General features: G+C 38.8%; 1 protein-coding gene across 3 annotated transcripts in view; it reads right to left on the bottom strand.

Annotated features, from left to right (window-relative positions):
* The window catches only part of LOC311627404 (succinate dehydrogenase [ubiquinone] cytochrome b small subunit, mitochondrial), a 115,279-nt gene that overhangs the window by 11,382 nt on the left and 86,327 nt on the right, over positions 1-17,570 (bottom strand). For all 3 annotated transcript variants that reach the window (XM_084893878.1, XM_084893879.1, XM_084893880.1), the window contains 6 exons: positions 11,642-11,853; positions 11,353-11,468; positions 8,942-9,044; positions 5,433-5,561; positions 3,781-3,941; positions 1,852-2,019 (listed from right to left, as the gene is read on the bottom strand). In XM_084893878.1, the coding sequence (XP_084750004.1) occupies positions 1,852-2,019; positions 3,781-3,941; positions 5,433-5,561; positions 8,942-9,044; positions 11,353-11,468; positions 11,642-11,853 (889 nt within the window). The remainder of the gene's footprint in view (positions 1-1,851; positions 2,020-3,780; positions 3,942-5,432; positions 5,562-8,941; positions 9,045-11,352; positions 11,469-11,641; positions 11,854-17,570) is intronic.

The raw sequence follows: 17,570 nt of genomic DNA, 5'->3' as shown, positions 1-17,570 counted from the left end.
TTTCTCTCTGTAAAAAAATCAACAAAATATATATTTTTAAAAATAGATCCAGAGACATAGAAGTATTGAACAAACTATCACACTGAAGAGGGAAAGCAGAGGATTGAGAGCAGGGAAAGCAAAGAGGATGAGAGATCAACCAAAGGACTTGTATGCATACATATAAGCATAACCAATGGATACAGACTCTAGGGGGATGAGGGCATGTGCTGAGGGGTGGGGGTAGCTGGTGAGAGCTCAATGGGAATAAAAGGAGACATATGTTATACTATATATAATACTTTAAACAATAAAGAATTTAAAATTGAAAAAAGAATAGGTGGAATATGGTCTTTTAAGGATGCTGAAATTAGCCGAAACCAGTTTGGCTCAGTGGATAGAGCATTGGCCTGCAGACTGAAAGGTCCCAGGTTCGATTCCGGTCAAGGGCATGTACCTTGGTTGCAGGCACATCCCCAGTAGCGGGTGTGCTAGAGGCAACTAATTGATGATTCTCTCTCATTGATGTTTCTAACTCTGTCCCTCTCTCTTCCTCTCTGTAAAAAATCAATAAAATATATTTTTTAAAAGGATGCTGAAATTATCCTATAAAGTATAAATTATACTATAATAGAATAAAGAAATCTATTCTATTCTATTTAGATTTACTTTTCTACAGTAAATTTGAATACTATCTCTTTAGAGAGGGGAAAAATAAACAGATATAATAGTGCTATTAGTAGAAAGATATTTAACCAATGTGCTTTGGATTTTAGTAGGATTATCATATTTGCATATTAAGGAGTTATAGAAGCAACTAATTAAAGTATAGAGTCCAGCCGGGACCGGTTTGGCTCAGTGGATAGAGCGTCGGCCTGCGGACTGAAGGGTCCCAGGTTCGATTCCGGTCAAGGGCATGTACCTTGGTTGCGGGCACATCCCCAGTGGGGGGTGTGCAGGAGGCAGCTGGTCGGTGTTTCTCTCTCATCAACGTTTCTAGCTCTCTGTCCCTCTCAATTCCTCTCTGTGTAAAATCAATAAAATATATTTAAAAAAAAAAAAGTATAGAGTCCAGAACAATAACACATAACTGAATATAGAGTCCAGAACAATAACACATATACAGATACTTAATTTTTAGAATTAAAACTTCTTCTGCAAAGAAATGTAAAAGAATATTTTTATGACTTTGGCATAAGAAGATGTCTGAAATAGGTTACACAATGTTTTATTCTCAAAGTAAAAAACTGATATATTGAATTTATGGAAATGCAAAAGGCCAAGAAAAACTTAGGCACCCTTTTAAAAAAGAAAAGAGTTAGCAGGCTTGTACTACAGCTATCAAGACCTATTATACAGCTCTAATGACATAAATAAGATTAGTAAGTATAAATAAATCTTAAAACCAATGTCTTTAAATGATTTCCAAATAAAACTCTAGCTAAAAATAGTTTGTAGTACATACCACAGGAAAAAGTCTTACACTGAATTCAATATCAGGGGAAAAAATGAAATCCTTCAGGTAGATGAACTGGTACACTTTTATCAGAGAATTAAAGTTACGTCCATTTTGCTGTCCCTTCCAGTAAATTTAAACATGTTCAGTGGTCAAGTGTAATAAGCAACTAATCACACCCTCAAAACATCTCTTGTATTTCTTTGACGTGCTTTCTATCAGGTATTAAGTATGTACTTCAAATTATTTTTACAAGTGTTAAATGAATAAGCGACAAAACTGTGTCTTTAAAACCATTCTCCCTCCATATTGCCAACGAGACAAGAGAACAGCTATTTCTAAGGTTACATAGCCAAAACCAGGACTTGGCTAGTTCAAAATTATTTTGATGACACCTGCAAATCAAAGATGTTTACCTGATCAAGCTCTTCCCCAGCTTTCCTAAGATTCTGTAGTTGGTAAAGTTCTAAGCTTCTTCCATTATCTTGACAGCACAAATCAATTACAACACAGCCCTGGTCCTCAAAAGCATTGATTTGATGAAATGTAACAAACGGCTTAGTGCAGTACATCCCTGGAAGAAGCTGCAGGGGAAATACAAACAATGAAAAAAAGACTTTTTTTTCCCTCTTCTCTTTTCTTTTCTTTCCTGCCACAGGTTTATTTGTACAAACAGCACAGGAGGGCACCAGTGCCACGCAGACAGCAGCCCAGGGGCCCCACTGGTCCTTCTGTCCTCACATGGGCAGACAGAGGCCTCTACTGTGAAACCTTCGTGGGGGCCTGGGCACCTTTGGGAGAGGGAGCCTGACCTACGGCCGCACCCGCAGCCTGGGGCTTGGTTTCCGCCTTGGCCTTGGCCTTGACCTTTGGCTGGCAGAGCCTGAGCCCCTTGGCAATGCGGCATGAGCACGTTCCCCAAGTTTGGGGTGAGCAATGTAGGCAAGTCGACTGAGTTTGCGGCTGCAGCCCTTTGGGATATTGGGCCTGGGCTCCCTGGGCCTCAGCGCGGGCATTCCCAGCCTTGGCGTTGTTGGCCTGCATCTTCTTCAGGCCCTTCTTGTGCTTCTTGGCAAAGCACATGTTCTACCCTTAAGAGATTTGTATCTTTGTGACCAGGGTTTCCTGATGCCCTTTCTGTGCCATTTTGGGACTGGTGAGTGATGCGGTTCTTGGACTTGGCCATCTCTGCACCGAAGCCCACGGCTCCCTTCTTTTCTTTTTTCTTTAGGGAACAGGTACACCGAGCTCGAATTAAGACTTCCCCCTGTTATGTGGCAGGGCATGTAGATGCAAAAGGTAAGATTTGAAATGTAGAAGTAAATATGCTTTGATTTAACCATTGCTTGCTTAAGCCATCTCACCTCATATTAATTAACAAACTGGGGCTGTTTAATACAGACCAACTGACTGTTACAACTAACTCCAGTGTTTTGAAGGATAGATAATTCCTGAACTCTACATGGTTAAATAGAAAACACTGCTGCCCTGGCTGGTGTGGCTCGGTTGTCTGGTCATTACCCGTGCACCAAAAGGTTTCCGGTTTGATTCCCAGTCAAGACACATGACTAAATTGCAGGCTCAATTCCCAGGTAGGGAGCAGGCAGGAGGCAGCCAAATGTTCTGCTCTATCAATGTTTCTCTCTCTCTTCCTCTTCCTTCCTCTCTCTCTCTAAAAATCAATAAGAATATCTGTTTTTTAAAAACATTACTAGGTGAGGGCATGTGTGGGGTGTGGGTGGCAGGGCGAGGTCAAATGGGGGGAAAAAGGAGACATATGTAATACTTACTATATGTAATACTTTAAAGAATTAAAGAAATAAAGAATTTTTAAAAAAATACATGGAAACAAAAAAAGCACTGCTATTAAGTGACATGATAAATTTAAGTGATTAATTCTTCAAAAATGCACTCACTATTAACATTTTTTTAATAAAATGACAGTACAGTAAATTTAGAATACTATCTCCTTAGAGAGGGAGAAAATAAACAGACATAATAGTGCTATTAATAGAAAGATATTTAACCAATGTGCAGAAGACCTTTGCATGAACAATATCTTCTTTTGCAAATATTATGATATGGAAAAGTCCATGCTAAGAGGGTTTCTAGATGCCATTTTAATTAAATCAGATAATTTAAAGGATAAAGCCATTTCCTACAATGTTCTAATATACTAAATTCCCTGTGTTAATTAATAAGTAGTTAGTCATACCTATGAAAGAAGGTACTGTCCTTGATTAAGAGTCATGCAAGTAATGCCCCGTGAGAGTAAAAATCAACCAAATGGAAATGTGCCTTTGTTTCCAATCATTTTCATGATAAATACACTCAAAATACTCCACCTGTCCAGTGTGCTTATTCACCACATGAAACCGTGTGTTAGACTGGGGCTCCCAGCTGATTCCGTCTGAGAAGGCCTTTCCCCGGATTTTAGAAATGATCATTTTCCACAGATTGATTTTTAGAGGTTGTTCAATGAAGATTATGTAGTTCTTCGTCATTCCTGAAAGGTTCCAGCAAACATTAAAGTGTTATTTGGTAAACTAGAGTTGTCTGAAATGTGACAGTTTAAGGGAACATGTTTGAATGCTGGCCCACATGACTGCTGACCCAGACAAAGGCCAGCCAAAAGTAATTCTTCACTGTTTCCCAGCTTTGTTATACAGATTTCCCGTTCCTACTTTAAAAAGGGAACTGCTTAGGATAGTTTGGTTGAGTGCACTATATTCACTTTTTATCTTTTTTTCTTTCTTTTAAAATTGTTGTAGTTTAAGGACAAGTAAAGAAACATAATATGAAAATGTGATTTATGATTTGAACCTTTATTCCATAATCCTCTTGTTATTTATACCAGGGGTAAAGACCCAGGAGCAGATTGTCTATAAAGATTTAGAATACAAAAGAAAAATATCCTGAGAAAAAGCTAAAGCAATCTATATAGAATATGAATTTTCCAAAAAATATATAATCAAGATCTTTATTTGTGGTCTTTAAAGTTACCTAAAATTTTGAATCCTGTCAATTAATTTTTTATGTTCAAATGATTTTTTAAATTAAGACTTCAACTTTTTAGAACAATTTTAGGTTCATAATAAAACTGAAAGGAAAGTACAGAGATTTCCCATATACCTCTTGCCTCCCCCTGCCCCCCCAGAGGCATAAGCTCTGCATTATTAACATCCTCTCTACACTAATAAAAGAGAGAGATGCAAATTGTCTGCACCTTCGCGATGCCCACCAGCCAATCAGAAGTGAGTAAGCAAATTAACCCAACAAATATGGTGGGTTAATTTGCATATGCAGGCACCAAGTGTATGTAAATTAACCCAGCAATGATGCAGGTATTCCACACCACCTCAGCTGCTCTAGGCCTCTCGGCAGTGTGGGAAGCCAGAAAGACAGCTCTGGGCCAAAGCAAAGGCAGAAAGGCAGCTCTGGCTGGAGCAAAGGCAACGCCAGCAGCCAGAAGGAAGGCCCATTCCTGCACAAATCTTCATGCATCAGGCACCTAGTTTCTTATAATTGACTAGGGACTCAATGCACAAAATTCGTACAAGAGTAGGCCTTCCTTTCCCCGGCTGCTGGCACTGGCTTCCCTCCAGGACCCAGGCTTCCCTCGCAGCCCCTGCTTTGTCCGGAAGGTCGTCAGAAGGATGTCCGATCGAATTAGCATATTACGCTATTATTATTATAGATGAACCTACATTGATTCATCATAATCACTCAAAGTCCATCATTTATATTATGGTTCACTCTTGATTTTGTCAATTAATTTTTTAGTGATTACTTGTACTAAAATAACTATCCTTTCAAGTAGTCAGTTGGCTAAGGAAAGAAGTATATTACTAACCAGAATAAACTTAAGTGGCATTAAAATGCAACCTTGACCCAAAATGTTACCATACTCTGATAAACAGTATTAGCATAGTATTTGCCTCTGCTACTGTGACACTAAAGCAAGCCCCATTGCAATTTGCTTCATCTCTGCACTCACCAAAACTATGGTAATAAGAAGGTTTAAAACGCTCTGTAGAAGCAATCGAACATATCACCTGGGCTCCATGGATTGTATCCCCAACATCCACCTTTTCTGGAGGAACCCGAATAATATTATAGCAAGAACCTGGAAAATGGAAAATTCTGTCTTAACAATTTTACATACATCCTAAGAATAAAAGATAACCCTTGTACCTTTGCACTAGGCCCATGGTTGGCAAACTGCGGCTTGTGAGCCACATGCGGCTCTTTGGCCCCTTGAGTGTGGCTCTTCCATAAAACACCATGGCCTGAGTGAGTCTATTTTGAAGAAGTGGCATTAGAAGAAGTTTAAGTTTTAAAAATTTCGCCCTCAAAAGAAATTTCAATCGTTGTACTGTTGATATTTGGCTCTGTTAACTAATGAATTTGCCGACCACTGGACTAGGCAAAAGCAGTTAAGAGATTTATGCAATGTGCATGATACCCATATTTCATGAAGGGTTATTTCAAACAGACTTAGATATCAAAAATATATGAACTTGCCGAAACCGGTTTGGCTCAGTGGATAGAGTGTTGGCCTGAGGACGGAAAGGTCCCAGGTTTGATTCTGGTCAAGGGCATGTACCTTGGTTGCGAGCACATCCCCAGTAGGGGGTGTGCAGGAGGCAGTTGATAGTTGTTTTTCTCTCATCAATATTTCTATCTCTCTATCCCTCTCCCTTCCTCTCTGTAAAAAATAAATAAAATATATTTTAAAATATATATATGAACTTTATGAAAGTCATTAGCTAAGATTTTCAAACACCACACCCAAAATAATCCACCAAGTTTATTTTATTGTAATATTCTCAAATGGTTATCCTCACACACCCTGAAAATGAACCCAATTTCTACGTCATAGGAAAAAAATAAGGTTAGCAGACAGGAATACCCTCAAATTCTATTTGTCGCTCTCCCTACTACCCAAACCCAGCAACTACAATCTATATTTGCATCCATGTCCAAATCCTTCCCCCCAGGTCTCTGGATCCTTGGATCTGCTTTAGGCCCCATCTCATCCCATCTCATCAACATTCAGTCAGTCAGTCATTTGCCTGACCATTACTGCTTCTTCAAGAATCAACTTAGGTATCCATCCACTCAAGAAGCCTTCCCTGAGTCTTCTCCACCCCATGTCATTTGGTGGCCCTCCTCTATGTCCTCATTATCTCTTATATAGTCATAGCACTTATCTCATGGTATTATAATTATCTACTTGCTTATCTGCTTCTACTGGGATAAGCAGATGAATAACTAGAGCTTTTCAAGAGCAGATTTATCTCCTTCACCTTTGTATCCTCTGTACCAAACAAGGACATACATTTAGTAAGTACACTATAAATACCTATTAATGGATTGACTAACAACAACATGCTTGTTAAATCATTCAATGAATGAACAAATATTGAGGTCATACGAAATGATCTTCCTGGTAATATGAGAATTGCCAATGTAGGTCTTGAAAAACTTGGGTAACCTGTAGTTTCTTGCAACCACTAAACTTATTTTGGAACAAAATAGCCATTAATTTATTCAACAAGTACTTGTTGAATGCCAGATATATTCCAGGCACTCTTCTACGTGTCATAAATACCCTATCTTAGATGCTTGTACAAAATAGACAAAAAAAAAAACCCTCTTCTTTTATAAAGTTCAAATTCTAATAAATCATACAATAAGTAAAAACATAATGCTTCAGATGATGATAAGAACTGTATTGGAAAGTAAACCAGAAAATGGGGTTCCAGAGTAAATGTATAAGGATGATGCTATTATTTAAAATTTTAAATATGGTAGTCTGGGAAGGTTTCAGTAAGAAAATTACATTTGAATAAAGATCTGAAGGAGGTGAGGAAGAGAGTCTTGGTGATATCCTGGAGAAATGCATTCCAAGAGTAGAGAAGAACAAATGCAAGAATCTCAGCCAAGAGTTAGTTTACAGTGTTCAAGTACATAACAGCAAGCAGACCATTGTGGCCTGTCATAGTGAGCAAGAATAGTCTAAATGAGGTGGAGTGAGTTAAAATAAATAAATAAATAAAATAACTGTCTGGCTCTGGCCAGGTATCTTAATTGGCTGGAGAGTTGTCCCAGGCACCAAAGGGTGATTGGTACCAATCCCTGCGGTTCAAGGATGAGGGCTGCTGATCAATGTCTCTATCTATCTATCTATCTATCTATCTATCTATCTATCTCTCCCTCTCTCTTGCTCGCTCTCTAAAAACAATAAAAACATATTCTACAGTGATGATTAAAAATAAATTTTTAATAGTAAAAAACAAAAACAAAAAAACTGTCTGATATGCTCAGAATAAACTTAAATGGGGTAAGGGCAGAACCAAGGAGAAACTATTATAATAATTCAAATGAGAGAGTGGTTGCTCAGACCAAAGTTGTGCAAGTAGAGCTGATATGAGGTGGTTGGATTTGGGATATATAAATATTTTTTATAGATTTCAGAGAGAAAGGGAGAGGGAGATAGAAATAGAAACATCAATGATGAGAGAGAGAATCATTGATGGGCTGCCTCCTCCACACCCCACACTGGAGATTGAGCCTGCAACTCAGGCATGTGCCCTGACCAGGAATCAAGCCATGACCTCCTGGTTCATAGGCTGATGCTCAACCATTGAGCCATTCTGGCCGGGCAGATTTGGGATATATTTTGAAGGCATTGCTGAAATAATTTTTTGACCTAGTAGATGTTGATGTGAGAGACACAGATGTGAAGAATGATTCCAAAGTTATCATCCTAAGCAACTGGAAAGGTGGAGTTACCATCAACTGAGTTAGGAATTTGTTGTATTGATTTTTTTAAAGAGAGAGAAGAGGGAAAGGGAGAGAGATGCAAGAGTTAAGCATCAATCCCCTGGCTGCCTCTTGTATGCCCTCTATCAGGCATCGAGCCTGCAACCTATCTATGTATGTGCCTTAATGGGGAATGGAACCAGCAACGTTTTGGTGCATAAGACAACACTCAATTAACTGAGCCACACCAGACAGGGTGGTGGGAAATATTTTAAGCAGAAAAGTTTTGGAGAAAAGATCAGAGGTTTGGTTTTAGACAAGTTAATTTTATAATGCCTAATAGACATCTAGCAAAAACAGTGAGTAAGCAATCTACATATATATAAAAGCCTAAGCAACCAAGTGACTGAACAATCAGAATGACCAGAACAACCAGTCACTATGATGCGCACTGACCACCAGAGGTCAGACATTCAATGCAGATGCTACCCCTGGTGGTCAGCGCACTGTCACAGTGGGAGCACCACTCAGCTGTCTGACCTGTCCCTGTGGCCCACCAGTCCAGCATCAGCCACTCACTCCCTCAGTAGTCCTACAGGTCCAATCTCTGGAGAATAGACCAGGCACCAGTGAACCAGGTCCCACCAGCACAATCCTGACAGTGCTGCTGGCATCCTAGAAGTCAGCTTCAGGCACTACAGCTACTTCCCATCCTTAGATACTTCCATCCTACTTTACCATATGGCCCATAGGAGTTCCCCATATTGTATGCAGTTCCATCTGGGTCATAATGAGGATGTGCAGTTGCTCCATTCACAGCAATGAATTTGCTCCAGTCCACCTGCAAATTGAAGACCATCAGAGACTTTTAAACATTACATGAGCAGGTCTCTATTTAGATGCATAAACGGTAGAGATGTGTCAAATATCCTATCTAATAAAAAAGTAATATGCACATTGACCATCATTCCAACACACAAGATGGCTGCCCCCATGTGGTCAAAGATGGCTGCCCCGATGAGGATACAAGATAACCACCACAAGATAGCCAGCAGGAGAGGGCAGTTGGGAGGAACCAGCCTGCAGGGGAGGGTAGTTAGGGGTGACCAGGCTGGCAGAGAAGGGAAGTTGGGGGTGACCAAGCCTGCAAGGAAGGGCCGTTATGGGGGACCCAGGCCTGCAGGGGAGGGCAGTTAGGGGCAAACAGAGGATCAGTTAGGCATCAATCAGGCTGTCATAGGAGTGGTTAGGGGGTGATCAGTCCGGCAGGCAGAAATGGTTAGGGGCAATCAGGAAGGCAGGCAGGCAGCAGTTGGGAACCAGCAGTCCTGGATTGTGAGAAGATAGGGCAGTCAGACATCCCTCGAGGGATCCCAGATTGGTAAGGGTGCAGACTGGCTGAGGGACACACAGCCCTGTGCATGAATTTTATACACCTACTCTTTAAAATAAGATGTGAAAACTACAGCCTAAGCCCTAATATCTCACCTCTGAGAAATCAAAATCATTTTTCCTTCTAAAGAAAAATAAAGGAACTTCTCCCAAATAAAAACAAAAACCCACCACTGACGAATAAAAAATGTACAGCCCTAACCGGTTTGGCTCAGAGGATAGAACTTAGGCCTGTGGATTGAAGGGTCTCAGGTTCAATTCCAGTCAAGGGCATGTACCTTGATTGCAGGCACATCCCCAATAGGAGGTGTGCAGGAGGCAGCTGATTGATATTTCTCTCTCATCAATGTTTCTAACTCTCTATCCTTCCCCCCTCCTCTCTGTAAAAAATCAGTAAAATATATTAAAAGAGAGAGAGAGTTGGCCTCTTTTGGTCTTCTTTCTGTTTAAAAGTGTACAAAAATTATTATCCAATAAGGGTAAATTCCCCCCCAAGATCACAGAAAGCTCAAAAGAGTAATAATTAAAATTAAAATTCTGGTTTGGGATGGGAATGGGGGGATGAGGACAATTATGTGATACCATAATCAATCAATCAATAAATAAATTAAATTAAATTAAAATTCTGGCCATAACCAGTTTGGCTCAGTGGATAGAGCGTCAGCCTGTGTACTGGAGGGTCCCAGCTTTGATTCTGGTCAAAGGCATGTACCTTGGTTTTGGGTACATCCCCAGTTGGGGGTGTGCAGGAGGCAGCTGATAGATGTTCCTCTCTCATCAATGTTTCTAACTCTCTATCCCTCTCTCTTCCTCTCTGTAAAAAATCAATAAAATATATTGAAAAAAAATTTAAATTCTGGCTCCTCTATCTCTCTCTCTCTCTCTCTCTCTCTCTCTCTCTCTCTCTCTCTCTCACACACACACACACACACACACACACACACACACAGCCCTACCCCTTTTCCCTTCCCTTTCGTCTTCCCCCAGGCACAGTTACCTTTGCCTTTCTCTCTCCTAAATTCCAAGGGCCCTTCTTCTATCTCTGTAACTTCTTTCCTGAGCCTACACAGCCCAACTGGCTCCCTGCTACTACCCTGTGACTTTCTAAATAAGCTTTCTCTTAATTAAAAAAAATAAATTAAAAATCTGGTCCAAATTTTTATTTAACTTTTAATTAATGTGTTAAGTGAAAGTAGTATGGGTCTAGAGAATTTCCAGTCCAATTCTACCTGTAGTTAGGAAAAACATGAGCTGACCATAGTAAATGTTTTTTGTTTTATTTTCAAAATTTTTTGTTGTTGTTTTGTTACAAATATTTAAATTCAAAGAGGCAGGGAGAGAGAGAGAAAGAAACAGCAATGATGAGAGATAATCACTGATTGGCTGCCTCCTGCATGCCCCCTACTGGGGATGGAGCCTGCAACCCAAGTATGCGCCCTTGACTGGAATCAAACCTGGGACCCTTCAGTGGGCAGGCCAACACTTTATCCACTGAGACAAACCAGTGAGGACATAAATGTTATTCTGTTTCTCCCTTACCCTACTCTGCAGATGTTGGGACTAAGAAAGAAGTCTAGAAGTATGGAAAACCGATCCAAGGTCATTCTAATCAGGACAGAGAGTGCACAGAGGGTAATATGGTTATGTTTGGCTAAGGATCCTATTTCTTAATCAGATAGCTGCTACACTGAAAAGTATTCTGAATGAAAATAAATTTTGGGGTCTGTTTTATTCATTTTTTTTAACCTACATTTTACCTTTTCTGTTTTTTCCAGGGTTTCAATGTCCACTTTATTCATAAAGTTGTTCTCAATGCTAAGGTAGTAATCACCCTTGTACCACACATAGTTGACACTGGTGTTGTCAGTCATTACTGAAACAAAACCCAGAGTTATTGAAGCACCACAAGAGGAGGGAGAAAGCAGCTTAAACATCCTCTCATACTAAAAAATCTATTTCAAACTTTATATAGACTTCATATAGCATAACAATTTAAATAGTCATTATTATTACCTGAAAATTCTGGGCCAAGTAATAGCTGCTTACCAGGTAGCTCAAACTTGGACATAAAACGTTCAAAAACATTCCTGCATGGATCAGGGAGAGCCAGGGTGCCAAATTCTGAGATCACAATTCGGTTCTGCACACTATTGGCCTTGTACGTGTCACTCTGCAGAAACTTGCTCCTATATGTGACAGTGCCCTTCTCCATCCTAAATTGGTGAAGCAACGCCATCCCATCAAACCAGTGATTGTACCTTCAAATAGGAACAGAAATAGAAAAACAAATGCTAATAAGAAAAACATGGGGTCAAAATGAGAGATTTCAAATATAGAGATAACGAAATGGGATGGGTTCCCAGCACCGCTTGATTAGTCAGAGAACCTGAAATTAAAGGATGATAGATTGAGTACATCCTGGAGTACAACAGGACAGAGCACTAACCCTTCTGACCCTTAACCCTTGTCAAAAACCTCATACTTCCTAAGGCTGAAGAAAACCCTAAACTGGTGCCTCCTAAAATAATTCTAATCTTTACCTTTGACAAGGAGACAATTGTGAGATGTTCTAGGTTAAATTAGAGCAGCCAGAGTGTAGAAGGAAGAGACAAGAAGGGGTTAGTCAGTTAACTTCAGGGCACAACCAACAAAAGACTGCTTTCACTCCTGAGTGTAAGTGGGAACTCTGAATTAACCTCTATGTGGCTATTCCCATCATTATCTGAAAGACACTACCAGGCATCACCCACTGGAGGAACCTCTGCTTCTTGCTTACACAGGAACTTTCTATAACCAACCCAGAGGAGCAAACAGCAATGCATCTATCCCAGAACTGAGCCTCCTTCACCTTATCCTACCCACCTTATTTATAGCCAATGTAAATTCTTTCCAATGTACATCTTTCTCCCCTCTACCTGATGTATAAAAGTCCTTCAACACCATGAGAGCAGGCATACTCGTCTTTCCCACTAGCTGTGCTGGTTGTTCAGACTTTATGCCCCAGCACCTGATTATTCTCACTAGCAATGGTCCAATGAATCCTTTAGTTTAAAAAAGCTTTCAGCCATGGAGGTTCTTTGTTTTATACCTTATAGCCAAGAAAAGAGCATAAGAGTATATGGAATGCTTGACAGCTCTCAAATTCAAATGGGTTTCTATGCTTTTAGAAATCTTTATCTTCATATCTTACATGCATTACATTGTCCATTTACTTCAAAATTTTTCAAATTTATCAAAATTACGCAAAAGTAAACACTAAAAATTATCTATTTTAAGGATGGAAGATTGAAAAACCCTCAGGAAAAGTTTGTGGTTTTGCTTTCAAGAGGATTTAATATCATATAGTCTTTTCTTTCATATGCTTGACAGTTTGAAATCTTAATGTCTTCAGCATGGATAAGCGAGGCAAACATCATTGTCTTAAATGGCAATGGTCCTGAAAGCAGGGATTCAAAGTGTTTATAGTATCATTACTTACAATAACCTTAAGGTGGAAGCAATCCAAATATCCATCAATGAATGAATGGATAAGCAAAATGTTTACATACAATGAAATATGTAAAAAAAAGGAAATTCTCCAAAAAAGAAAAAGAAAAAAGAAAAGTAAAAGGAAGAAAATTCTGTTACATGTTAAAACATGGATAAAACTTGAGGAAATTATGCTAAATTCAACAAGGCAGTCACAAAATGACAAATAATGTGTGGTAAGAGCTATAGGAGGTATCTAAAGTAGTCAAATTCATAGAAAAAGAAAGTAGAATGGTAGGTACCAAGGGCTGGGGGCAACTATTGTTTAAAGGGTATGAAATTTCCATTTTTACAAGATGTAAAAGTTCTGAAGATCTGTTTCACAACAATGTGAATAAATTTAACACTAGCCTGTACACTTAAAAATGCTATGATGGCAAATTTTGTGTTATGTGTTGTTTACCACAATAAAAACAAATTAGGATATGAGAAAGAAAGAGAGGGAAGCAAAGCCCTCTTTACCCAATAATTTCACATACCATATTTACCATAAACTACATTTCCATAAGTTCTTGGATCTATGTCTGAGCTTTCTGGTCAAATCACTATTTGTCTATTCATATACCGATATCACAATGTTCTAATTATAGAGGCTTTATAGTATATTTTAATGTCTGAGAGAGGTATTCCACCACTGAAAATTCTCTTGTTAGTGTTTTCTTGATGTTCTTGCATATTTATTTTTCCATATGAACTTTAGTATCAATTTGTTTAACTTCCTTAAAAAACTGTTGGAATTTTTATTAAGATTATATCAAATTTTAAAAATTAATTTATGAAGAACATATCTTTTTTTATATATTTTATTGATTCTTCACAGAGAGGAAGGGAGAGGGAAAAGAGCTTGAAATTGAAACATCAATGAGAGAGAAACATCAACAAGCTGCTTCCTGCACACCCCCCACCAGGGACGAGCCTGCAACCAATGTACATGCCCTTGACTGGAACCAAACCTGGGACCCTTCACTCCGCAGACCGACACTATCCACTGAGCCAAACCGGCTTCGGCTGAACTCAGATCTTTATGTTGTTGAATTATCCTATTCAAGGACAGAAGATGTCATTCCATTTAATTGTGCCTTTTAGAAGTTTTTTAATTTGCACATTTCTTATTAAGTTCATTTCTAAGTATTTAATTTTTTTGTTGCTATTGTATTTGAGGTTTTTTTCTTACCAGTATGTCTCTTAACTTGCTACAGTTTGTGTATATGAGTTCTTGATTTCAGTATGTTAATTTTACATCCTATTACCTTACCTTTCATTGTTTGAGTAAGTCATTCTCTATAGTTTTCCAGGTTTACCATGGTATCAACCACACAGATAGTTTTATTTTACTAAGCCTTGTGCCTATAATCAATTTCTTTAGTCTAATTGTATTGGTTACATCTGGTAGAATATCAGTGAAGATAGTGACTATCCCTGCCTTAGAAAAATACCTATAATATGAATATTCATATACACAATACTTATATAAACGTATGTATATATAAAAATATGTGTAAGTATATGAGTGTATAGATATAAGTTAAAGTATTCATCAAGTTCTATTTTCTTGAGTATTGTTATGAGGAATGGCTATTGAGTTTTGACAAAAATTTTGTCAGAATTTATGGAGATAATCCCATGATTAGTTTTCCTGAAACCTATTAATATGGCATATAATATTAAGCGATTTCTAATAATATGGGTTATGATAGTAAGAGATAATAATGAACCTATCTTGCATTCTTAGAATTAATCCTACCTAGTGGATTATATTTTTAGTGTAGTGTTAGATTCTGTTTATTAATAAAATACTTACTAGTACTATGGTAGCACTATATATTTTGTACTTTTTCAAGGATATTTATAAAAATATGAATAAATAGTGGTTTTCTTTCTTAATGTATTTTTATTGATTTCAAAGAAGGAAAAAGAGATAGAAATATCAAGGATGAGATAGAATCAATGATTGGCTGCCTCCTCCATGTCCCACACTGGGGATTGCGCCCACAACCTGAATATATGCCCTGATGTGGAATCGAACTGTGACCTTCTGGTTCATAGGTTGATGATCAACCACTGAAACAACCAGGCAATAGTTTTCTTTTTCGCATCATCTTTATAGTGTATAGACATCAAAATTATCCTTGCTTCGTAAAAAGAAATGGGCAGTTTCCCTTCATTTTCAATTCTCTCAAGTAATGTTTGGAGCATTAGGATTATTTAATATCTGGAAAATAATCTTGGCCTAGTGCTTTCTTTTGAGAAATAGTTCCTTAATGAGTTGCTCTTTTTCCTCTTCACAACTTGATTGGTTTGAATTTTCTATCTCTATCAATATTTATCATCTGTATTCCCCTGGGAAACTAGCTGTTTCATCAAGATTTTCATATGTATTTGCATAGAGGCCTGAAAAGTCTCTTGTAATTTTTAATCCGTTTAAACAGTTTCTTTCTCATTGTCATTTCTTATTTTTGTGCATTTGTGCTTTCTCCCTTTTTCTTTATCATGTGAGCTAGTAGTTTTTCTATTTTGGCAATATTTTTCAAAAACATTAAAAACAAAAGTTCTAATAATTCTTGCTATTCTGGTCTAATTCCCACTAAAACCACAATATGTAGAACCAAATTCAAAATATTTTGGGTATAAAACCAGACACTTAGGTTTCTCACTTAAGATATTTCATATTCTTTTCTTCCCTTCTTAGTTTTCTTTATTACAATCTCATATTTTTTACCCACATCAAGCTGTCATCCAAAATCCCTAAGTAATTTTTAAAACCTTCTGCTTTCATCCTTGTACTTGTAAAATTTGTTTTCCTCATCCTTATTTACATTTAATAATGATTTCCTCTAAAAGTGCTCAACCTTTTAGATTCCATCTCCCAAAACCCCACAGACCCTGTCCTTTCATACATTCATTTATTCAAATCAACCGACACAGCCAGGAATTGTGCCAAACCCAGCGCTTACAGGTACATAAATATGACACAAAATGATTGCTGCAACAATGGGGGAAATGTTAAAAATGCTATCCGTGCACAGAAGGGACAACAAGATGGAAGGATGTTGGGGTCAGAAGGAATCAAAAGGCTCAAAATATTTGGCTAGTTTGTTAAGGATGTCTGTGAGGCCACGAAGAAGAGAAGGGCATCCTAGGGACAGGAGAGAAGATGAGAGCCTAAATCAAAGCAGCAAAGTGAGAAAAGCACCAATTCCAGAAACAAATCAGAGGGGGTGATAAGATGTGTGCAGTGACAAAAAGAGAGGCTCCAAAAAGTCATGCCTAAATGACTGGCTGATGATGACAATTAACTGAGAAAGGGAATACGGGAAGAGCAAGTACTGAGGAAAATAAATAGTTTGGTTTTGGATAATAGTCTGAGCTCTTTGTAAAACATAAAAAGGCCATCTCTTGTCTAGAGCACAAGAGATGGGAGCAAGGTGGGAGGTACATGTTGGAGAGTATGTATGTGTGATAGGTACAGCCATAGGTGTGAGCGAGACATAACAACTACCATCTCCTGAGCACTGACTACACACCAGGAACTGTGCTAAGGCCTTCACCACATCTTCTCATGTTCTCTCTCTCTCTCTCTCTCTCTCTCTCTCTCTCTCTCTCTCTCACACACACACACATATTAATCCTGTGAGAAACTGTCTTTCTCATGTCACACACACGGAAACCCAGGTTCAAAACAAGGGTCACAAGGCTGCTAACTGTCAGAACAAGAATCTGAACTCAATGCTGACTCCAAATCCTGGGCTTACAAGTCAACTACAAGAAGTTATTTTGCAGGAAAGGTCAGTGAGGAGATGGCACAGAAGGAAAAGAAGAGATTAAAAATGTACTAATTGGCAATTTTGGTCAGCTATTGAAAGAGCCTTTATACATGCCTGTCTCCTTTACTCTTCAGACCCAGCCATTAAAATTGATATTAATCCCCATTTTTTCATATGGGAAACCTTGGTCAAGATCATAGCACTGATAACTGGTGAAATGGGATTTGAAGCCACTGCACAATCCTATATAATAATAGCCTAGGTGGCGTCATACCCTAATGCCACATCATCATAAGATGGCTGCCGAAGATGGCCACCCTCATGTCATCACAAGATGGCCACCACAGAATGGCTGGCAGGGGAGGGCAGTTGGAAGCAAACAGGACATTAGGGGAGGGGAGTTAGGGGCAATTGGGCCAGCAGAGGAGCAGTTAGGCGTCAATTAGGCTGGCAGGGGAGTGGTTAGGGAGCAAACAGGCTGGCAGGCAGAAGCGGTTAGGGGCAGGCAGGCAAGCAGGCAGGTGAGCAGTAAGGAGCCAGCAGTCCTGGATTGTGAAAAGGATGTCCGAGGGGCCCCAGATTGGAGAGGGTGCAGGCTGGGCTGAGGGACAACTCCACCATACACGAATTCTGTGCACTGGGCCTCTAGTACTCCAAATAATTTAGTTTTACAATACCGAAGA

Source organism: Pipistrellus hanaki, assembly GCF_964339955.1.
Source record: "Pipistrellus hanaki genome assembly, chromosome: 9".
Taxonomy (NCBI): domain Eukaryota; kingdom Metazoa; phylum Chordata; class Mammalia; order Chiroptera; family Vespertilionidae; genus Pipistrellus; species Pipistrellus hanaki.
This window is presented reverse-complemented; position numbering and strand designations above follow the sequence as displayed.